The 25324-nt window shown below is 37.0% G+C and overlaps 1 protein-coding gene across 1 annotated transcript in view; it reads right to left on the bottom strand.

Annotated features, from left to right (window-relative positions):
• The window catches only part of hecw1b (HECT, C2 and WW domain containing E3 ubiquitin protein ligase 1b), a 145425-nt gene that overhangs the window by 63256 nt on the left and 56845 nt on the right, over window positions 1–25324 (bottom strand). The window contains exons 6-8 of the mRNA XM_041247968.1: window positions 18425–18594; window positions 1556–1698; window positions 176–276 (exon numbers count right to left, since the gene is read on the bottom strand). Of these exons, the coding sequence (XP_041103902.1) occupies window positions 176–276; window positions 1556–1698; window positions 18425–18594 (414 nt within the window). The remainder of the gene's footprint in view (window positions 1–175; window positions 277–1555; window positions 1699–18424; window positions 18595–25324) is intronic.

Raw genomic sequence — 25324 nt, 5'->3', positions numbered from 1 at the left:
TACACCTTTTGCATTTTCAGTCAAAAACATTATTTCAGATGAGTTTATATAATCCTAAAGAAGCAAAGTCACTCTATCTTAAACATCATATTTTTGAAAATAAAGTAAATCCAGCAACTGAAATCTAGCATGGCCTGATCTTACATAGTTGAGTGAACACTGAAATAAGAATCACCTTGATGAATGAAAGATGTTATCTCAAATCTGAACTGCAGCTGCCCGCTGACATGATCTGTTGGCAGCCTCCTGCCCAGGGTGTAGCTCAAGACTCTGTCCCTGTAAAAGAGAACAACAATGTGATATCACTCAGGAATTGCTGTTTATGAAATCAGCACTAAGGAAAGGTATAGTAAAGGGATTATAGCACGGACACAGCCAGACATGTTAATAGCTGCTTCTTCCAACTTCAAAAAGAATCCCCATTGCAAGTCTGACAACAGTATGTTATTAATTCACATTTACAGAATATACAGAAATCATGGAAAGGTAGCTCACCATGACTAACATCCACACATACAAAAACTTACATTTGTTCACCACCACAGGCCTTGTTGCCTCTAAGGTCACATTTACAATTAGTTTCGGAATCTCAATTTACTAATCCACCACATAGACTTGCAGTTAATGCAGCATAATTGGCATTACTATTTGGGAAGAACCTAGCTGCAGTTTTGTTTCTTCAGATCATGTTTGATGTGCATATATTCTTAAACATGACTACGTTCTAAAACCGCGTACTCCCACTATACTGGTTACATAATTCACTTATCTATACTTTATTTGTACCATTACTGTGTGTGTCCTATTTGTTCTATAAAAGGTTACATTTGGAGAATGTTATATAAGCCATTACTGCAAGGTAGGAATTTGAAATATAATTTAATTTTTAAAAAATAAATGCTAACAAAGAAATACTACAGTAATTATAATAGGATTTGATTGTGGAATTATTGTAGACATCATGTCAAATTGTGGCTGCTACCAAAAATAAAATATTTAGACACCGGTTCAACAAATCCTCTGCACACTTCACCCAGGGAAGTCATGGCTTTCTGTTCTGGCTATATCTTCTTATCACACACTCAGTTCAGCTGTGATCTGGAACCTTGATGCACCCTTATTATGCTATAGGTTGAAGAGGGCTTGCATACTAAGACCAGGGGTGTATCAAGTGTGGGGTCCACAGAAACTGTATTTGGGAATTGGGTCACATGCAACCCAAGAAAGTACAAATATTCATACTTATAGTTGTAGACTGTGTTACCTTAGATTACAAATACTATACATATACATATACTATACTATACATGTTACATCATCTAATCATCTATAATGTCTTTATAATATAACTACACTTGTAATCCACACCTTCTTTGTATATGTGGCAAATTATTTACTGTGTACTGCTAGACTACTTGAAAAGAAGAAGCTGACATCAAGGTGATAAATTATGGCATAAATGATTGAATCACTAGACTAATCAAAAAATAAATAAATTTTACATATTAAAGACACACACCCCTCTTTATTATAGTAAACACTTAGCAGCACATACCCTATAGCATGTCTCTCCAGGAGCCTCTGCACTGGCATAGAGAGCTTTCCCAGGAATCGCTTTATGATCGGCCGGCTTTTGGCAAACTTGTCCTTCACTTCAATCTCCAACACATCCGTTGGCACGGAGACAAAACTGAACTGCTGTTATTAGTGGAGAACAAAAAGAAAACTTGTAAACAAAGCATATCTGGTGGGATCAAGAAAGGGGACCCTTATATGTGTAGATGCATAGGAGAGTGTAACAAGCATGGTAAAGCATGGGTAAATGTTGAAAAGCCCAGCGATGAGGTTTTAAAAGTGAATTTAAAAAAACATGGAAAACTATGGTAAATTATGATGAAGGCCTACTACAAGCATGGGAAAACTGCAAAAATACCATGGAAAAATAATGTTTTAAACATGATGTACGAAAGATAGGCACCATAAATATAGCCACTGGTTAAAACTAGGGTTGCCACGATTACAGTAAATTACAGTTTTCGATTACCAAACCATTTTTATTCTACAATTATTGATATTTCAATATCTACAATATGATATTTGAATTAGTTTACATCATTTTTTCATTTACAAGTTAACAGGTACAACTCACTTAGTTTTAAAGTGTTTTAAATTATCTTATGTATTTAGATAGAATAACTGACAATCCTGATTGAAAAACATTTCCCTTTACTGTACACTTTTAACAGCACCAACCACATTTCTACAACCAAGCTAACAACTTCCCATCCTATTTAATTGTTTTCACTCATAATTGGATTTCATACTGTAATACCAAACCAGTAGACAGTTAGTGATATAGGCCTAAAGCAAGGGTTTTCAACCTTTTTTTGAAACGGTACTCCTTCTATCTGGAGGTTTCAGCTAAAGTACCCTTTGCAATTTCTGCTCACTGATTGATACCACACTTGCAATAAACTCCAGAATAATCTGATTAACACATTTTTTTTTTCTGTTTTACTTAATGTATAATTTTTCACAGCTGGTTTAAGACAGAACACCAAACAATAGGCTTCACTCTTAAAAGCTAATTACATGTTTTTGGATGCACAGAATTAAAAGACAGTATTTAAGAATCTCTTTGGTAACACCCGTATTCACTTTCTATTTGGCAAAGGCATTATGAATAATACAAAATAGTCTGCACTGTAAATGTTTATCATGTTACCATTTACTTCCCACCTCAGTATAACTATGTGTGTTATTTCAAATGTTTACAATATCAAAAGCATTAACCTCAAGATTAAACTATAATAACAACGATAAACTATTATTTTTTATTTAAGCCAGCTTAAACATTATCCAAAGGGACTCTGTATAACTTTCTGTCGCTTTGCACTTTCTGTAGACTCGTGTTTTCTTCCTTCGTTTTTGTAAGAAATGTATCCATTTCAAACAATGAAAACATACAGTCAGCCGCTATAATAAATACAACTAAAAACGTCAAAGTATGAGTATTGTGATTATTATTTATGTTTACCAGAGCATTTAGACTTCACTGATACGACAAGTTGAAAACAACAAAGATCATGAGCAGCACAGAGCGCTCTCTATAGGCACAATTGCCAGCTTCACCTATCAGAGTGGAAATCCACACAGTTCAAATCACGCATGTCTAGAGGTGAAAAATGTGATTATGATAGATTCTGTGTTTTGTATTTTTTTCCCCCATCTGCGGTTCACTTTGCTATTGGCAATTTGACGAGCTAATTTCCCCTTATCGTGATTATCAAATGCTTCGATTTTTATCGTTTCTACAGTATTTTAAAATTAATACGATTAATAGTTTCGTAGCAATACAATATTGAAAATACCATAGTAAATGATAATCGCGGCAACCCTAATTAAAACAATGTGGCAGTGAAATTATCATTTTTACTGGACAACAATGGTAAAGGAACTTGACTGAAAGAATGATAGAAAACAACTGTTTACCAACTGTATAAACCAGATTATCAAAGTGTGTGCTCTGTTTCACTGATATGAGGTTCAAACTATGTGAATAAAACCATGCTGATAATGGAACTTCAATGAAAACCATTGATTTACTAAATCAATGTCTTAGTTCAAGTTTACTGTTCACAAAACCTTTTCTTAATGGTTTAAGAGAAGGTTAGTCATTGATTGTCAGTTTTTGTTTACTCAAATACTTCAGTATACCAAATAAGTATTCTGGACAATCTATTCACATGGAAGTGGAATGTAATAGCCCACTATTGTTTCACATTTACACGCAGACAGGAATATCCAGAATACTACACACTGGGAATGAGCAATGGCTGAATTACAAAGCAAGACTGGTTTAACAGGAGCAATCTGAATGTTGTGTTCCAAATGTATTCATTATAATTGGTAATCACTACACAGATGATTCCAGTGTGGTTGCTTCCAATAAAGTACTTCGGAAGTATCTGTAATGCAGTAGATCAAAATACAAAGCAAGGAAACTTCGACTCAACACTATGACTATAATATTATTCAAACCAGTTTGGAGGGAGTTACATTTTTGCCTCCATTAATCTTTGTAAACGTGCTGTTTTTCTATTTTGTACTGCAGCATCAACCTGTCATCTCATGAAACAAATATTGTTTATACTGAGTCCCTGTGACAGAAATACAGTCATTCTTGCTTGTAAATCTCTCTCCCTCCCGACCTGTGAGGGCGCTAAACATCGAAAACAGAGTTCTTTGGAAGGGCTGGTCTGACAGTTCTTTCCCTGGGTCGGGAAATCGGCCAGTCTGGAAGAAGGCGAGACTCCACTGCAAGAACGCATTGACATGGAAGAGAAACAATGTAGCAGCCGCAGATTGGAGATGCAGTTGCACTTGTTTACCAAAGAGTCATGTGTGACAGCATAAAAGGGGACAGAGAATCGTAATCTGTTCCTTCGCTTTGGTTTGTTGTGGATAGAATCGAGAAGGACTAAAAGAGAAAATAACCAGAAACTGTATCGTGAGTGTTGTGTTTTGTTTGTTTGTAGTTGTCTCATCTTGTTTTGTATGCTACTAGACAACTAACACAGTTCTGGAGCTGTTGCCAAGGGCCAGCACAACAGCACTTCACCACTGTCACAAATATAAACTTGCACTACTGCACGCACCCAGGACTGGTGACTGTGTCTGTATTATTGTGGGGTGGATACTGTTTATTATTTGGGAATGCATTTCCCCTGTTATTTACCCCGTGCTCTACACATTGGTGTGTATTGCCGGGGAATTATTGTTTGGTCGCCAGACCTGAAATCTCCAATAAAACATTTCCAAACCGGATTACAATTATCTCCGTCTGCTTCTTTCACGCACCGCATCACTTCTGCACCTGATCACACTAGTCACAGTCCCTAACAGTACGGAGCCAGGTTAAAAAATGCCAAAATACACCAAAATACACTGGTTAATACAGGGGTTTTCAAAATCCTTGACTACAGACTCACATACAGTATCTGCATGGATAGAGAAAGGAAAGTATTTGGAATACGGTATTGACATGAACTATTATTTTTCAATATTCCACATATCTTATCCTGAATACTAATGACAGTAAACATACTGATTCACTGACTGTTATTGGATTACACTGCAGTCTCGAACAGCATGCTTGCATATTTTATTCATTAAAACAAACTTTTTCAAATAGTCTTTAAAAGCTCATAAGTTAAAGCCTTGTTATTAGGGCCTATTAGCTCTGTCTGTATACCCCAGAAACTTAAAGTTTGCAGCCTGGTGAGCAAGTCCGAGGGCATGCTTGAGGCTGGCAGGGGAGAGTGTAGCATGCATGGGGGTAGGGGGTCACGGCTGGTAGGTGACACAATCTAAACATGAAGACATAAGCCCGATACCAGCTCCTGCAAGGGAGCCCGGCACTTTTGTACAATGGCATCAGCACTATGCTTCAAAGCAGGAGGTCCCAGGTTCATGTACTGCTTGTGGGAATTGAGGTTCACCACAATATGATTAGAGCCAATATCTGAAAGCATTAGATCTTCATAACCTGGAAACCAAGAAGTCACATGGCCACAATATGTCAGCCATCTTAGGTCACAGGTCATGGTTGCATTTTGTCATTTGTTTACATGCCATTTTGTAGTGGTGAGGTGCACTCATGGGAATCAGAATAAAAAACATGAGTCAATGACATGTTTCTGTTTCTGGAAAGATTTAATAAACCAAGCAATGTGCTTCAAGACGCTCGCTTTTGAAAAGAAAATAATTTTAATTTAAGTTTGATGATGATGTGTTATCAGGTTATAAAACAATACTGCAAATCCATTGTGAACAAATAACTGTCTCTGCCAAGGTGTTCTTTTAAGCGAAATTCCTGTTCCTTTAGCTGGAGCATTTACAATGAGAAAAATCTGTTTCACCACAAGGATGTTCCCTTTGGCAAAGGTGTTGTTAGGTGGTTATTTAAATGGGTGATGTTAATGGTGTCATGTTTAAATGTATTTTGTGTTTATTTAAAACACAATGGTTTGTTTGATATTGTTTGGCAGCATGAAGGGGAGGGGAGTTTCAAGAGGATGAACATTTGTGTGAGAGATGGGAGAAAGAAACAAGTAAAAATAACAATTGCTGATTGTGCTAGAAGGAGCAGCACAGTGCTTGTGTGGTGGAGGTATTTTTGCCTTGGAATTTTTTTTTTCAAGATTGTTTTTTGTATGCACTTTTATTTTGCTCTGTGAGCATTGGTTTTGTTTAATTGTTTTCTTTTTTTTAATAAAACATACACCAGTGCATCAACCTGTAGTACCTGTCTGTCTCTGTCAGCTTCCTGGTGGTACCCAAGATCACCACAAAGCCGTCCTGCTACATAAGCCCTCATGCTTACTGATAGAATAATTCTCGGCACACATTGAAGATTCACTATGTAACCTCTGAGTATTTATTTAAATACATTGTAACAGGATGCGCACCAAAATAAGGATGTGAAGAAAGCTGTCTGAGGAAAACAACAAGGCACTTTCTCATGCAAATTATAATAAATTTTGCATGACTTTATGAGGTAATAAACCCATTAGAATAAATACTGCTTCACATTTGTTGTATGAATATTTATTTTCCCAAAGCATATTATTATCTAAACAGTTATTTAAAAAGAGTCAAATTAAGCACTAAAACAAGAAACATGGCAGTATCTACAGGGATAAAAATCATTGCCTTGTAAATGTCATAAACCCCATGACTAACATTAATAAAGTAGGTGATGCAGAGATGGAAATCATTAATGGATTTAATGAAATGGAGACGGCCTCAGGGTCTACCTATGTAATTATAATATTAATATAATATCTTTCAGTTTAGGCAGATTAGTTAGGTATGTGGCACCAATGGGATTAAAATAATAATACAAAAGTTCCTCAAAACTCTATCATGGGATGGACCTGGCTGACATAACTTAATGAGCAACTTGGTATATCTATTTTGTTATCTACAGGTAGTGGATATTGCTAGATTAAAATTATGATTAAAAAAACAAACAACTGTCACACAGTTGGTAATTAGTGCTCATAAAACTGTTGATAGACATAGCATTTGTTTTATTTCATTTCGTTTTTGTAAATATTAAGATTTTGTAATATAAATGTTGTAAATAATAACATTTATTACATGAGTGACACAAAAAGATTTTAAAAAATATCTGCTAACAATAAAACTGTGAACCATACATTAAGGATTAATTGTGCATATTACCTTATACAAGAAGGGATAGGATATTAAATAATGTACAGTGAGTGTTGGTACACGAGTGAATCTAAAAAAAAAATGTGTTTTACTGCTCTTGCCCAAACTGACCCACCTTACATCCTGTCAAAATGTGGCTTAATGTTGCAGGTGATGAACACAAAGGACATGAGGGATCCTCACCCACTCAGAGGTTTAGGTTCTGTGGTGATGGGAGAACATCATCTGATGAGGAAACTGATCCTGCTCTGTTCCATTGTCCATAGGTCTTTCCAGCCGATCTTGCGTTGTTCTGCACTCTCCCAACTCATCCATTCTCCCTGCTTGGCCTGCGAAACGGCCTTTACCCACTTCATCCTCTCCTTCTGCTTTTTCACCTCATTGACTACCAGCTTCCTCCGCTGAGGTGGAGTTGCCTTGTGCCATGTAGGAGGAGCTGAACTGAGATTAAGACCCTCTCTTGCATGCTGAACTTGCCTCATAATATCACTGATTCGAAGGGCAGCCTTAGCATCTTCCATAGCTTTCTTTGCCGCCCACTTTCTTCCAGTATTCAGCACAGGTGCTGTCTCCCTTATGCATTTGTCGCGTGGATCTACTAATGTCATTTCTAGTCGGACCTTGGCGCACTTAAACTTCTCGTTTAGAGCAGAGACTGGTAGCTGCAGTATTCCTTTACCATAAAGTCAGCGTGGAGCTCCCAACCATTTCCTGACATATGAACTGATTAAAGCTTCCAACTCCTCAACTGTTGTCAAGGAAACCTTGTATACAGTCAGTGGCCACAGCAGTCTTGGCAGTAGACCAAACTGAAAACACCAGAGTTTCAGTTTGCCAGGTAAAGCACTGCTCTCTATGCTCTTCAACCCTTCCACTGATTGTTGTTGATTAATGTAGAATCTTTTATCTACTACTTTACCTTTAATTGATGCTCCTTGATTTAGTGGGCTTGAATTGCATTCATGCCCATTCAGTGTTATTGGTTAATTTGCCAAATAACCGATTAGTGCAGACTACTGTTGTAGTCATGGTTGTATGTCATCCATGTATGCTCAAATTGGTAGTAGTCGCACTCTTAAAGCCAAGCGCTCTCCTCCCACTACCCATTTTGACGCCCTAATAATTACTTCCATTACCATAGTAAAAACTTGGACAAATGGCACATCCTGACATTATTCCATCTTCTAAGCATTGTCATGTAGTGCTGAATTCTGAAGTTGAAAAACTAAATTGCAAATCTCCAAAGTAGGCTTTCACTTAATTCGTTATTGTCATCGGTACACTGAAAAAATCAAATGCTGCCCAAAGAAGTCACATGGAGCTCCTTCCTCTCCTTCTTAGCTGATTAAATTTGTTGCCAGATTACACTGATGTGTTCTAAGCATCCTGGGAAACCTGCCAACTTTTGTACTGAAGTGTCAATGAAGCAGTTCTTTAATAGGTAGGTTGACAACCTCTGAGCAATAATGCTGAAGAATTCTTGCCTTCTATGTTTAATAGGGAAACAGGGCGAAACTGACTGATTGTAGAATCCTTTTCTTTTGGTATAAATATTCCATTCCATATTCAATCTCCTGCTTCCATCTAGACTTTCCAGGAATAGCTTGTAATTTTACCTTCCTTTTTTGAACTCCAAGCCTCTCTCTTCCATGTGCGTAGATGATGTCCCCAAATTTATCCAGCTTCTATTCAACTGTTCCACTTAACCTTGCCAAAGTAAAACAGAGATCCGTGTTTATTGTGTCCCACGCAGTTTTCTCACAAGCTCTTGGCCATTTAACTCCAGGCTTGTGACCGCTGAGGTTCTTTTCTCTCTTACGCTGGTTCGTCTGACTGGGTTTGCAAGGATCATTAGGTTCATCACTAGTTGTAACCGCGCAAGTCCTCCTCACGTCTATGACAGGGGTGCTGATATCCTGCGAACTGTGGTTTGCTTCCTGTCTCTGGATTACATTTGACTGACTTGACTGACTTTGTAAGAAGTACTGATCAATGTGAGGCCCTTGTCCCTTCTCCCTCAAGCATTTAATTCTCCCTTGATGAATCTTCAAACACCTGAACATTATCACCTTGCTCCAGCCGTAGACACAAACCTGGAGTTCCATATCTTTTCTAATACAGGCAATACAGCATATAGGGGATCAGGTGATGCAGCATATACTACCCTGGCTTAGAAACCCTACCCGTCCGGGCATCTGATAGCTACTGAGGAAGCATTCAGCATTATGCTTGGGCAAGTACGGGTAGTGAGCACTTCAAAGAGAGGTGGCAGATACTGATGAAATGGACTAAAGTGCATGAATTAGTTCCCAAAATTGCCGCTGTCTGCTGTATCCAAACTCTTGTCAACAACAAAATTAGGTGTTCAGGAACCAGTGGCTTCCTGTGAGATAGAACAGGAAGTTGACAGTCACACGAGAAAAAAAAAGCAGCACTGACTTTCACAAGCCCAAAACAAGTGCAACCCATGTTAGAGTGGATGTTTATACAAATTACAACCCACAACTCTCAAAATCAAGTTCAATTCTGCTTATTACCTCAGCCACCACTTTCAATTGGACAGCAGCGATCTGAGGAGGCTCATGCTGTCAGAGATGCTCTCTTTTCTTTAAAGTTGTGTTGGATTTACTGTTGTGTTAAATATTAATGATGCAAACAAATAAAACACAATCAATATGTTCATTTGCAATTTTATTTGGTCACTTCTGAGAGGGCACCAACAACTTGTTGGATGTTTATTGCGCTGTTTTGGGTGTTTGAGTTGGTTCATGACATCCAGTTCACCAACTATATTCACTAACGTGGAGGGCAGACACGCGTTGTCTTTGGACTATAGCTGGGATCAAAAAAAGGACGGGAATTAATTGAGTTACATTTAAGCAGCTCACTTGCTCTTCATGTTTAACTTTAGCGTAGTTTCTACAGCAAGGGTATTCTCAAACAGCTGCTTTAATACTAGAACAAGGGCATAACAGAGTTCATGGTAAGTGGTTTTATGCAGAACTGTAAACCCACAAGAGATACAACATGACAGTCCAGACATAGCAAAAATCAATAATAAAAAAAGCTGCCCTGTAGCAGGGTGGTAGGAAAACCCTGCTGTTTAATCGTATTGTTTGTTTATTTTTAGAACAGGGTCTCCCCCTCCACCCCTGTGTTATTTTGTATTTGTTTGTTTTATATTTGTGTTTATAGATGATGGAGAACTGCCATGTGTTTTGTTTGTTTATTATTTTGTATGACAGCGTAGCTGTGATTTAGTTTTGTTACTGTTTTGCAGCGTGGATGGGAAGCCCCATCCACATTATAAAACTCATGCAGAAGGTGGCCATCTCCCGAATTAGTTAAGTGGCTAATTTGTTGCTAATCGGGAGATGGTCACCTGTACAAATACCTGCAGCTCTCTGCACTCTGCGTGTGGGTGTTCAGAGGAGGAACGAGAGCGAGCGAGGAGTGAGAGAGGAGAAACTGAATTTAAAAGAATATAAGGATCTGTGAAGGCTACTGCCCAGCCGGACCTTAATTCATTATTTGTGTTCGAGATTTATTTAGTTTAATTGTTTTATTTTTGCTCTGCGAGCAAGTGTTTATTTTTGTTTAAATATTTTACTTATTTTTTGTTTGCTTTAAATAAAACGGTGCACACGCCACCGCACTACCTTTTGTTTTTGGTTGTGCTTTCTTCTGGTCTGAGTCATCGCAACGCCATTTCCTGCCACATGCCCACATTATCATTAAGGTGAACTACACCACTGCTAACCATAAAATCACCCTTCAGCCACTATTTTCTGCCCTCTTGGAATCCAGTAACAACTGAACTGCTCCCTTGCCATATTTATATTAAGGATAAACACGCTCATTAACATTTACAATGCGGGTTTCCATGTGAAACTGGGCATGGATTATCCCATGTGTTTTGTCATTTACACAAGTAAATGAGATTTACCCTATCCCTCTCTGGCCATTTTTTTCTGCCACAAACCTGATTCACACGAGTAATTCCCTAACATGAACGCACATTTCACATGTAAATTGACCTACATGGAAACCCCATGATTGACACTCCTTGTAAATAAGTGGACATGGAGGTTATCATCTAGAAATGAGAAGCTATCTGAGTTTAGCTACATACTGGGCAGATAATTTCTGAATGATTTTTTTTTGTAGGTTCCCTTTAAATTAAAAATATAGACCTTCAGATTTAAAGCTGTCAAAACTAAGAATTACACACACCAGCCAGCTTCAGGATGTCAAACTCAAATTAAATTAAATATTACACTTTCATATGCTGAAGGCAGTAGCAGCTGTAAAATCCCTAATGTATTCCAGTCAGAATTCAGAAATCACAGGGTTTTCTGTTTTTCTCCTGGGGTAAGTCTATAAGTCAACTTTGCTGCAACTTCTGTTTCTTCCTTCTACACCAAGTGCTCATTTGTAGCCAGCAACTGTGATCTAAAATGTGTTCTTCAAGACCTTCTCCCTTTTCCTCTGGTTGTATAACTAAATGTGCAGTTGTATTCCCCAGCAATACTGATGCACCCTGATTGAATATTACCTGTGCCCAATGCCTGTTTTACATTGGGTAAACTGCAGGTGCTTTTGGCAGCAGGATTTGCAATTAATGACAACATATACCAACTCAATCAATATGGTGTTATTAAATGTTAAAGTGTTGATGAAACTGTTTAAAGTATTTAAGCTAGTATGGGATATATATGGCCTAAAATTATGTATATGAATACATTACTGACCCCTAGTTTCACCAGACCACACTAAATTATTCAATTTCGACTGTTGAAAAAAACAAAACATGTTTTTTTTCTTTTGAAATAAAACATGTGATAATGTTAACCTTAACAAATACAATGCAATGTTGCTTCTGATGCTATAATTGCCCATTAAACTCATGAGCACACCTATTTAATCTTCTGTAATGCAACTGTGTATCTAGACACAGAAGATTAGCACAAAAGGCACATTCTTTTACCACATTTCAGCACAGATGACAATTGCTATACAGAGCTGCAGCAGCAAGAAAGTATGATTATCCACACATGGCCTCCTGTGTTCTCACCTTATCTGCTAATACATTACTCATGGCAGCAATGCTTATGAAAAAAAACTAATCTGTTTGTAGTGCAGATATTAGTGAAGTGTTGCACTGGAGGTTTGCTTCCAGAATATTTCATTGCTGAACTACTCAGATATTCTGTATGGCCTTGTTGTTATATTTTTTTGGAAATTTCAGATCAGTCAATGCAAGTCCCTGCTTTTTTTTGTTTTTGTTTAATGTAAACGCTAAATTGTATAACACTTTACAACAAGGTATGTCATTTTTGCATATGCTTCATGTAAAATAAATGATATTATGGAAGGCAGTTTGAAAAGGAAAAACGTCTCCCTAGCTCTTTGAAGTACGATGCCTGTCCATATGCACAATCTAATCAGTTTCAAGCTCTACCTATTTGAAGAACCAATTCCAAAACCTTCTATGTGTCCTGCATGTAAACCAGATTCTTCGAATTCAAGCACGAGTTCAGAAGCATTGATTCTTCAGAACCCTACTGAGTTTGTCATGTATCTTCTACATATTTGTTTTCCGATGCAATCAATAAAAAAATAAAAAAAGTTTTGATTCCTTGTGCATGTAAACATAGTAATTATGAACAGAAAAGGGAAAATGTCTCTTATTCATTGTCTGTTTTATTCTAATAATTTAGTTTTAGCTTTTGCCCTGTCCTTGCTTTCTGTTGGCTCAGCTTCCCTATTTTCAGAACACAGCATTGTTTCGTGGGTTATAGTTTAGTTCAGCTCTCTGTTTCTCAGTTGTTGATGACTGTTGATGCTAACACAGTATAAGATCCAATGAAAGGCCCCCTTTTTTAGTTGACTAATTTAGTTGACAAAAATTGCCCTACTAATATGGGTATTGGTAATTTTTTAATTTATTTTTTTAATAGTCTTAGGTCACACTTGCACACACAGCAGAACTATTATCAGAGGGGACCACCACAGAGCGTGTCCGGAGTTCTGGCCTGTACTGTGCAGAGATGTCCTGTTTGACTAAAATCAGCTTTTCTATATATATATATATATATATATATATATATATATATATATATATATATATATATATATATAATATTATGGACCACAAAACTAATATCCGCTTTGCAGAATGATGTGTCGTGTCAACACCTCACCCAACGTTTTGTCAATCGGGGCAGTTCCGACCTGTCTCCAGATGTAGTGTGGTCCGTACTGGTTAGTTAGGAAGTCGATTGACATTGATAAAGACCGTTGGACGTCGGGTGTACATCGGTGATATCCGGTTAACCCTCTCACCTCCAACATACGACAACGTCGTGTACCAGTCGATCTCGACATTATTTTCCCTATGTCATTTTCAGTCGGGAGGTTGTATGTTGGTGTTCGTAAAGACCGTGTTACATTAATCGGTCGTAATTTCGAAATTTAGAATCTCTGGTCAAAGTGTCCTCCTGAAAGGGTAATTCCAGTGAGTCACTTAATATATCTCGTAGCATATCATGTCCCCTGTGTCCTGATGATACACGTACAATATTAAGTCGTTGTTTTGTAAATGTTGTTGTTGCTGTATAGTACATTCCACATGTGTTGTTTTAAAAGGTATGGCAGAAAATTTAAAAAATATAAGAACTACAGCAATAGAGCATTTTACAAAATAAGATAATACTGTACTTTAGCATGATAGCACACCCCTGCCAGGTGTTGCTTGGAACCTATTCCCAATTAAAAAAGCTTTGGATACATATTACTCTGATAAATGTACAGTTCAAGTGGAATTTTCCTGTATCAGTAATGTTTATCATCTAAAGTGTGAGCTCTTACCTAGCAAAAACTGCATTTCCCCCAACCCTGTTTGGCTGCAGACATGGCTGTGTTACTATGGCAACAGTGCAAATCCTGAAATGTATCTCTCAAGGGGGGGACTGCATTGCGAACATAGCATTCCTATAAACAAGAATTATTAAACAAATTCACATTTTACAACAGGTACTGTACTTATTTCATTTTGACAAGTAATTTCGACGAAGAAGCAGTTCGTAATAGAAGTAGTTCTTAATGCTCTTTTTGTTGCATCAAGAGGACTACTGACTAATTCAGACAGTTGTACGGGAGATGTGAGTCATGTGACTTAGCTTGCCTATTATGCAAGTTCTGGCTTGACTACACAGCTGTCTATAGAACAATTGTGTGTTTAGTTTTAATCTAGGCTCAATAACAGTGTAGTTCTAGTTTGCTCTGGGTGGGTTTGATTAGGATACCTGCTCAAGAAGAACTCAGAGTTTGTATGTAGGGTCTTCCTTACAGGAGAGTTCTCAATGCTGTTAATACTGCAGCAAAGCAAAGTATGACCATTTATTGTTATGCTACATTAAACCTTGCCAGAGCAGTTTTGTTGCTAGATTTAGAAAGTACATCACAACAATCAGTTATATCAAATATTTTTTTTAACTGAAGTTGTCTGACTGCTTCCTATATTTAGTAATAGGGATTGTTTATGATCAGTTTTGTATTTTATTAAAATATATGTTCTATCTACTTGAGAAAAGGTTTATATTGAAAAAGGGTATTTTATATTTATTGGGGAAGCAAATGGCAGTAGTTTTAATGATCGTTATGCTACTGAGAGAAAAATACTCTAGAAATCCAGTGATTGTGGGAGCCACAGAAGTTTTTGTCCTGTTCCAAAAACCCCTTGCACACAATTATGGCACAATGGATAGGAACATTATTTTCTTGAAAGTAGACATCACCATAATGGGTTGGCCTTCCAGATCAAGGGATCCAATGTCTTGCAGGAGGACATGCCCCACACTAGGGCAACCCTCAGTGGTAGAATGACCTACACATGGATATCAGGACTGCTCAGTCCCTGACCACCTTCCAGTGCGTCCTCAAAACACACCTGTTCAGAAAACATCTGCAAACCTCACAACTCCCCACTATACTGGACTATATGGCACCCAATTCTACCAGAACTTGCATCAGCTTGTACTTGCATCGAACTGTTCCATACCATGCCGTATTCTACTTCTCTTAATTATAAATATTTCCTGTATCTATTGATTTTATTCTTAGGTATCCGTATCCACGTTTTTTGGTTTAAATTGTTCTTATCCATGTATCATACTTACTGCATGCTCTTAATGAACTTTACTCATATAAGCAAAGATTTTTTTTTAGAACCTTAACAAGTCAAATTCACTCTTAAATGTAATTATTTACTGTATTCTTTATTTTGCTCTTATTTTAATTTGATCTTATTTTCTACAAATTTTACTGCACTGTATAATTGCTCTTAAATAAATAAATAAATAAATAAATAAATAAATAAATAATAATAATAATAATAATAATAATAATTGGGTAGACAGAGTGGCCAGTTAGTGTATGACTTCTATATCACAAATAATAATCAATGACTTGTTTCAGTAAAGAGAATAATAATAATAATAAAAAATTGTGTGAAAAACTAATATAACTTTTGCCTTTGGAACACTCAAAACTCGAATCTCAGAATCTCGAAAAAATACTCACTTCTAAATCTTTTGTAGTCATTTTTGTATTACTTTAGTATAAATACATGTTAATTTGGATTCATATGTTGTTTTTTTCTGACTTTATGTGAACGAAAAGACGCACATTTGCCCGTTTTCCCATTGGTCACAAAAGCAAAGTTTGTGGGGAATAATAGCCATTTTCTATACTTTGGAGGCATAAGCAATTAGGAAATAACACTTACTACCCAGGAACAAAAAAAAATAATAAAAAACTGTTACACGGTGTAATTCCTAAAAACTACTTAAACTGGAAGCAAACTATATTGAATGGAATCAGCAATGGAATCAAACACACCTGAGTACACACAATCACCAGCAGAACTTGTTTCACATTTTTCATTGTAGCTTTTTGATCAAGTTTCTCAGTTGCATTAGGAACTCTATAATCCAGATTCATAAATAACATCATATGAGTTCCTACAAAACTGTTAGCATGTGATTCTGGCAAACCCTTGGTAAGAAGCTACTTTAAGCCAGGACTTGGCATCTGCAGAATTCTATCTTGTATACTGCAACAGAACAAACTTAAAATAGTGGGCTTATTTCGAACCACTATATTTGCACATTCTGTAGAATTGTGATTAAAGCCCCTAATGTTGATTCAAAGTGCTCTGATAAAATAAAACATATATCACATTTCTATAACATGAATCTTGTGGTTATATTTAAAATACATTTGTAAAATACACTATATTGTACTAACATGCCTTTATATGTATAATAATTTCCCCTGCTTCTGGGGTGTGACTTGAAGTAACTAAAACTGACATACTCTTTATGGAGCTGTATCTCGGCAGACTTTGCATACAGCTGAAGACTTCAAGTGCCATATAACCTAGCTGCTCCCTTGCTGGGAGTTCTGAGACCTCAGGCAATAAAATGATAAAGAGGATGATGGAATTAGCTTGGAAAAAAAAGCCTTGATACACTGTCTAAAAGATTTTTCAGTCCACCATTTATTGTACATGCACAAACCAGTTCTGTGTTTAATGTTATGTAAAATCATCTACTATGTCTCAAAACGCCTATGCCATCAGAACTGTGCTGATTATGCACAGTGTTGTAAGTATTGTATCTGTACTACTTCTCGTATTCAACTAAAAAGGGCACTTATGTGGTCTTGAAAGTTTTTAATGTACATTTCCAAATTTCAAATACAAATTTATCAACATTTTCTTGATCACAAATTCACCATTTAATTAATCTGAGGTTGTAAACACTCAATTAAATAAAATGAGTGATTGTGACAGAAATACAATAATTTCTGGTTGTAAATCTCCCTCTTGACCTCTGAGGGTGCTAAATAGCGAAAGGAGAAGTCTCTGGACTGGCTGGCCTGACAGTTCGTTTCCGAGGTCGGGAAGTCAGTCAGCCTGGATGGAAGCGAGACTCTGTTGCAGGAACGTATTGACCCGGAATGTAAACGAGGTAGCAGCTGCAAGCAATAGATGCAGCTGGAATTGTTTACCAAGGGCCATGGGTCATGCGGGATAGCATAAGAGGGGCCAGAGAAACGGTAATCTTTTCCTTCGCTTAGTTTTTGGACAGCTAAACACAAATCCGGAGCTGTCGCCAAGGGTCAGCACAAACCGGATCAACACTGCACTTCAGCCACAATTAACATTGTTATCACTGTCGTTCACAGATAAAGCACGGATTATATTGTACTTCACCACAAGCACTGAGAGCACTCACTTTAGACTGGTGATCGTGTGTGTCTAATTGTGTGTGTTTCAGTACTGTGCGTATTATTTACTACCCTTGGATTATAAACAAATAATAAACAAACCATTTCACCCGTACTTTGTTGTCTGTTGGTTTCTTTGGATTATTGGACCAGCACTGCACCTGCTGTACACGTGTTCACTATCAGCAGCCACTTTGCCACAGTGATACAACCTTGTTATTGTTGTAACTTTGTTGTTGCAACTTTTGTGAGTGTGGCAAAATATCTTCAGGTCTTGATCTTTTTCACATGAACAACCCACTTCAAGCCACATTGAAACAGCATGTAATGTAACAGTTTTAGCCAACATCAAATTAATTTAATGCTGTTAACCTAGCTAAACATCTAGACACACCATAACTTTCATCAACAGGTTATTTAAATTGAGTATAACTTACATATATCATACCACCCTAGCCCAATAAACTTACCCTCTTCACCCACTTTTCTTGATTGTACCATTTTTGTTATACATTTGTAAAGTGCCTTGGCTAAAGGCTGTTTAAAAAATGTAAATAAGTAAAAATATATAAATACATTATTCTTAGTGAGGGGTACATTACTATTGGGTAGCCCACAGCTAGGTGGATGCACTGCATTCATTACTACCACTGATTCCAAAAATATATAGACGAAGACAATACGTTTGCTTCGGCACACTGATCAACCCGGACCCAGGGCCTCTCAGTAACTGATGACAGAGGTAAGCGTAAACAGACCTTTCGAATTTGCAGACCAAAATCACAAAACAAGAGTTCCTGTTAATGGCAGTATATCCTGTATACACAGTATAACACTTTGAAATATTTTTTTTCTAAAACTGTGAATTGGACTGCCTTGCAGTGCAATGTACCTGTCTTTCCCAGACAGGGTTGATGGTATTGTAGACTATCCCAGATCTCTTCTCTTGTCCGTGGTGAGGCAAAGCCGGGAAGATGCTATGTTTCCCAGGCTGGATGGCAATCTTCAGGTAAGGGTCTGGATTGAAGAACATTCCCTTTTTCAGTCCCACAGCTTGAAAATCTGTAAACAACATGCAACAGAGCTGAGTAACAGAACTTTCCATTTTAGTTAGCTGAAGATAGCAGAATTAAATTCATGCTGTGATGCTATTTTTTTTTTTTTATTGGTATAGAACTAAAGTTAATAAACTCATTACACACTGATTCTTTTTTTAAAAACGTGCAATGAAAAAAGTTATTACTGCAATAACTCCACCCATTTCTATCTATATGAATTAGGTTGAGTTATTATTGCCTTGTGGGCCATATGGACTAACTTTTATTGTTCTTCTGTACAAGAGGTATGTATACATCAGGAAGTTGACAGCTTTTTCTTTCATTCAGTTTGAAGAAATCCTCTAGGCACTGACTCCTCAAAAGTAAAAAAAGAAAATGTTTTAATTTTATCTAAAGATTGCACTGGGGAAATACTTTAGGCCATGGCTCCCAACCTGTGGCCCATTAATAAATTCCAGGTGGTCCGCAAACATTTCCCAAAATTCGGTTACACAGTTCTTCCAAAAAACAATTTCTACACAATCGCATGTTGTGCTACTATTACTAAGCAACACAACAAACAGCTTCAACCACATGATATATAATTATAAGATATGTATGAGGTCTGCATTTTTCCCCTTTATCTGTTTTCTTGTAGCTTGGCTTGTGAACTGTACAGTAGTGTGAATGATCGATTTCAGCCCATGTATATTATATTGGTTTATTCAGCCAGGTTTAATATCTCACAAGACTATATGCCAAATGGAAATTTTATTTACACTACTTCTGGAAATAGCAGTCTGTTCTTGACGCAGTCATATTTAACCAAAATGCTATAAATCCTATCGACTGTGTGCCACCAATCCTGTTTAATTTACACACCACAGCCCACCAGAAGTGAAAAGCAACCTCATGTACACTCTCCAATATATATTTTTTGGATTTTCTAATTGTTTCCCTAACTGTGTTTTCTCATTAACTGTCCTGATTCCAAAAACCTTTAAAAAAAATTCTGGTTTGCAACTGCACCAGACTGTACTCCTTAAATAATTTATGCAAACAAAATCTACAATGGAATTGAAAGACGGGTGTCAGGCCAGTTGCTAATGAGGTGGAGTAGCAGGGAGGTTGCAGGCACTCAAAATTTGATGTGGATCTAATAAAAAATAACTGGATCTGTATTACAGTGAGTATACATTTGTCAATCAATATCAATCAATATTTATTTTATATAGCGCCTTTCATAGTGGACCACCATCACAAAGCGCTTTATAATTATGTTTAAGGTTACGTGGTTAAACATGTTAAACAGCAGCAGTCAGAGGTTGTTGTTTTTTGTTAGATGTATGTAAAAACAATAATACTGATAAAAACACTATATTAAAATAAGAAGCCTTCTTAAAGAGACTATATTAAATATGTATCCCGGTTCTGAGCTTTGGAAATCTGGTCACCCTAAAATATCAAATAAACTTGGACTTTTGTGTTTGCAAAAAAAAAAAAAAAAAAAAAAAAAAAACCCAAATAAACCAAAAACAAACCTTGGGAATTAGATTTAATATACTATTAAGTAGAACTTAAGGAATACAAATATGGAAAACAATGAAATGATCTGTCCTAGAACTGTCCGAAATGTTGATGCATCAAGTGGAAGGCTGTTTAAAATGAAGCTAATGCAACAAACCAGAGGTTTATTACTGTTTTTTTTTGATGTCCTCCTTTTTTGGAGAAATTGATAAGCATGTGATAAGCAGAGAAAACATGTAAGCAAATAATACATTCAACTGATCCTACGGCATGGTAAGTAGAAAGAAAATCCCTTGAGAGCTTATTATCTTTAGATATCCCCCACAAAACAAAACTAGGTGCGTTACTCATAAAAAATGTAGGGCCACAGATACCACGGATGCACATTTTGTGATGCATTTTATTTCAATACAGTGGGTGAGAGATCACTTTGTTGACAATAGCAGCAGGGACATGCTGGGCAAGAGCTGTGGCTTGCAGTTTACAGGATAAGCTGCGTTTTTAACTCATTGATCAGGAAAACTAAGATCACATAAAGTGAGCCATTTTCATACACAAATGACGGTACTGAGTCACCTTGGAAAAGTCTCAAAAATTCTGACAAAGACCCACTCACACAACACAAAACTGAGTAACACGTGTCAAGATCTTTTTGGAAATTGTGTGTTTTCATGTTAGATTTAGAAATGTCACATTTTTCAAACTTTTTCAGTTTTTATATGGAAATTTATATTTTTATATGGAAAACTACAAAGCACTATGTAATTTAATATGTCAATGTGCAATGGTTCAGCAGGTTTCATTCAACTTTATGAAGCAAAATTAAATAATTCTAGGGTAATGCAAAACACTTGGTCATAGCTTTCCCTAAAGAAGGTGTGTGGCAAAGTGGTGAGTAAATACAGGTGAGTGCAGTGCAGGTACAATTACGAACAGGTGCAAGGGTGTTTACTGAAATAGTTACAATGTCCAGAGCCTTATGGAAAACATCTATAAATAATAGATGATAGAAATGATACAGCAGCGTGTATCACTTCAGTTTGTAAAATCCCACAGGTTTGACCCGCAACCAAAAGATTCAGTCTTTTATCACCCACGCAAAACACAAAACACAAAACACAAACACAGTTCCTACGGTGTGTGAATTACGTGCTCGTGGTGCAAAGACAGTTCCTAGTGAAAAGTGATGTGCTGGTGTCCGGGTTTGATGTTGGCCTGTGGCTGCAACTCCGGATCATGTTTAGTAATCTTGACAGACAATACAGACAAACAACGTTACAAGACAGACTTAACAAACACTCATGTTTCTTTTACTTGTTGCAGGGTATCCTTTTAGGTTGTATTCTAACCATTTACATAGGAACAGATTACTTTGCTACACCTCTATTTTATACAGCTCATGATCCCTTGGTTAACAAGCACATTGCTTCTCCAATCCGCGGATGCCACGCAGTTTCCTGTCTGGGTCATTGAGTTCGAGTGTCGTAGCTCCACCCCTTTTCTAGCCGTCCAACTTCCACCTACCCACGGGAATAAAGTGTCATGCCTTTTAGATCAGTGTACTCTGTTCCCTTTATCTAGCACCCTCTCAGGTTGGGAGGGAGACCTAACACCAAGCATCATTCGATCTCTGTCACAAGGTGATACAGTATCATTTAAACAAGAGACATTCCAGCTGTTCAGGCAACAGCAGAGAGAGAAAATATTGTGGCAATTTGCTTTACATAAAGTATGCTCAACTTGGCTAAGGGATTGAATGCCAATAGGGTAATGTATTTTTATTTATACCACTGATGTGGGTTTTATGATATCTTATGAAAAGTTAATGACCAGATCTTTTTTCCTTTGTTTATTTTTTTCATTGTAATAAAGCACCGCAAATATACTCTATTGCTAAGCATTATGCAGATAATTTAAAAACAACACTGTTTACAAAACACTAATAACCACAAAATACAAAATATTTTAAGGAAAAGGTACTCGATTTTTTTACTTACACAAAGTTATTCTAAAGAGGAATTTAAAAAAAAAAGAAAACAACAGGTCTTCTCTACACTCAGCCCACCAGTCGGAAGGAAGGAATTCCATACTAAAGCATTAAGGTACAACAGGGTATGGGTTACCATGGATATTGTCACTGCTTGGTGTGTTGTTAGGCACGAGGTGTAGCCGAGTACCTGCAACCAACCAAGCAGTGACAATATACACAGTAATCCACACCCTCAAGTACCTTAATGCTTTTATAAAACTGATTTACTAATGTAAATATAAATAAATTCAAGAGAAATAGATGCTATGGAGTTTTCCTCTGTCAAGATGTTGCTCCAGGGCTTTCGATTTTCTAATGACGGTTCCCGATAAGTAGCTCTCCGATCTGTGAGCGCTGACGGATATAATTTATCTCGCTTGTAATCCAGTGCTGGACAGTTTCGGTATTAAGGTACTGCGGATGCAATGATTGGTGTATATTTGTGTGGTACCTGCCTTTCTGCATATTCTAGGCAACATTGTTGCTAGGTAATTCACTCCCATTGGCTCTAGCCTATGCCTTACACCACGATAATTAAACGTGTTTTGTTCTCCTTTGTTAGGGTGACGATAAAAGGCAGGTGGATTTGCTAGAAGTTTTGATAAGTACTTCTCTAGTGATGCTCTGGACACAAGCAATTTCCAGGCTCTTCAAACATGAATCCGCTGCGACATTCTTTGTTCCATTCTAGGGATTTTTGTGATTTTTCGTTAAAGGTCATGGTGGTATACTTAACTCCGTTTTCATCTGTTTTTATAGCAAAAGAATCTGCCAGTAGTTGTCTGTTTCCTTCTTTTCCCCTGCATCCAAAATGTAACTGGTCGTCAAACCAAACTTTACTCACAAGACCAACACCTGTGTCAGGGTTCAGGGCTTCAGAATGTTTGATTATTTGAAAATCTCTTTTAGTTATTGCATGACGATGTTGTGTTTTATCCCGGGCTTCTCCTTTTTTTAACTGTACCCACAAACACGTTGTTTAAACTTGTCAATTTTGTGTCACTCATTAGACACCAGGATAAACTTAACAGGGGATCATTTAAATGTTTGTTCAATCCAGCACAGAGGCAAACACAGCTGCTGATTCCATATTGCTCGCCTTTACAATTTTGGACTGTGCCATAAAAATCTCTAAGGATATTATTTAGCTCTTTTGTTAGTTGTATGAATTCAATATGTAATTTTTTTTCAGACAGCCCAACTGGTTTGTTTGGTGGTAATTTCATTTCTAGTTTTTTCTAGCACATCAATGTTAGTGTTCTGTACCTCAGTGTGACGGTTTAACTTTTTTAATCTTTGCTATCGGGAGACTTGCAAATATAAGCCGATGCAGCTTCTGTTTCTGCCCATTTATTGATGCGTGCAAACAGCTCAAAAGTGACGCTTTCAGTGGTATATTTCTTTATTACCGTTATTTCAATAAGCTCAGTGATACAATAGTGCCACGGGTCTAGTGATTTACCCAACAGTTACTATTAAAGGAATTATATCACGGTTTAGAACCACTAATTGGCCAATCAGCATGCCATATTATAACAATCTGTCTTATAATGCTTACTATGTACTATTGCCTTGTGTAATAAGTGAGAGATTACTGTTTAGTACCTTCAGTTGTGTTCAGGGAGTGACAGTATTGTTACTGATATTTATAGAAAATGCAAACATTTGTGGCGTAAACAATACACCAATAAGTCATGATTAAGGATAAGTAATTAGAGAAAGTAACCAATTTGTTTAAAATGTATTTATTAATTAGTGACAAGTAAGCTTACACAATCACTAGTAATTAAAAACATTGGTAGGCTACCATACTGACAGAATGACGGTCTTCAGTGCAATGTTGTCCAAAGTTGTAATTGTTGCTGGGGAAAATCCTTTGCAATACATTTCTGTGCACCCATTACTAAAAGCACACACCAAGTGCCCAAATACATTAATTGTTTGGGCAATATTCCTGCACATCATATTGTCTTTTTCTAACAACACCGACAGATACTGTAAGTAATCAGGTAATCAGGATCTAAACAAAAATAACACCAGGGTAAGCAGTAAGCCTGAACAACTTTGCTGCAAAGGAAGACCTCTTTGCAAATCTGACAATGATCCAGATTCCCTGGCCCCTCATATGTCCTGGAAGTGCTAATATAACCATTGTAAATGACAAACTAGTGCAAAGGCATGTGTTTAAAACAAAATTAAATGTGTATATTCAGAATGCTTTTACTGATGTCAGCATTTGTGGTTTACACAAGATATGTCATGATGTCATACTGTATCCTCTGAACGCCTGGGATGTTGCCTTTTAAGCCAATAAGACAGGTCTGTCCCGTTTCTGAACTGCCATGCAAGGTGATTCGGAGCTGTCATTAAATATGTCGGCTCTGTGCCATTGTAGGCAATTTACATAGCCCAACATGTCGCTTCAGTGCCAGGTTTGAGCTGTAATAACTCATCTGTGTGAAATGGGCTGCTGTGCGATAACTGCACTTGCATTTTCTGCCCAGGACAATTTAATTGCAATAGTCCTGCTGACAGTAGTTTTTATTTTTCTCAACATAAGAATAGCAGGGTTATATTTGCAAGTTGAAGCTGTGATATATTTACTTAAACATATCTACTGCTTTTACATGTTGTAAAATAAGAAGTCATAGGTAATATACTTTGTGACATTGTGTGGTTTTTTTTTCATACAGTGGGGGGAAAAGCAGGTTGTAAAAAATTCTCAAAAAAAACCCCAATAAAATACCTTGAAATAAATTATTTGTGGATAGGCTATTTATTTTTTTTTTCAACGTAGTTTAACATTTGCATTTCCCCCATAGTGTCAAGATTACCGTACATTAAAAAAAAAAACTGCATTGTCTGAGATACAGGTACTGTATGTGACAGTGAATATGTTTTTGCTCGGATTATGTCATTCAGGGTTTTTTAGGCTCCCTGACTCCGACAATTTTAAATTGTGTCAGAGTGTGAAGTACGAATTGTACAGGAGATAACGGTAAGCAAAATTCTTCCTCCTCAGACCCCGCGAGTCCCGCTGACACATCCATAGCTGACCACAATTACATATGGACAGACTTACTGTTTTTGTCTGCTTCCTTTTGACTCCAGAGTGCAGCACAATAGCATAAAACAGCTGAACAGAGCATTCAAATAATAACGGCTACAGTTAGCACTGCTCAATTACTTGGGGGCGGGG

This window comes from Polyodon spathula, chromosome 4, assembly GCF_017654505.1.
Source record: "Polyodon spathula isolate WHYD16114869_AA chromosome 4, ASM1765450v1, whole genome shotgun sequence".
NCBI classification, from domain to species: Eukaryota; Metazoa; Chordata; class Actinopteri; order Acipenseriformes; family Polyodontidae; genus Polyodon; species Polyodon spathula.
This window is presented reverse-complemented; position numbering and strand designations above follow the sequence as displayed.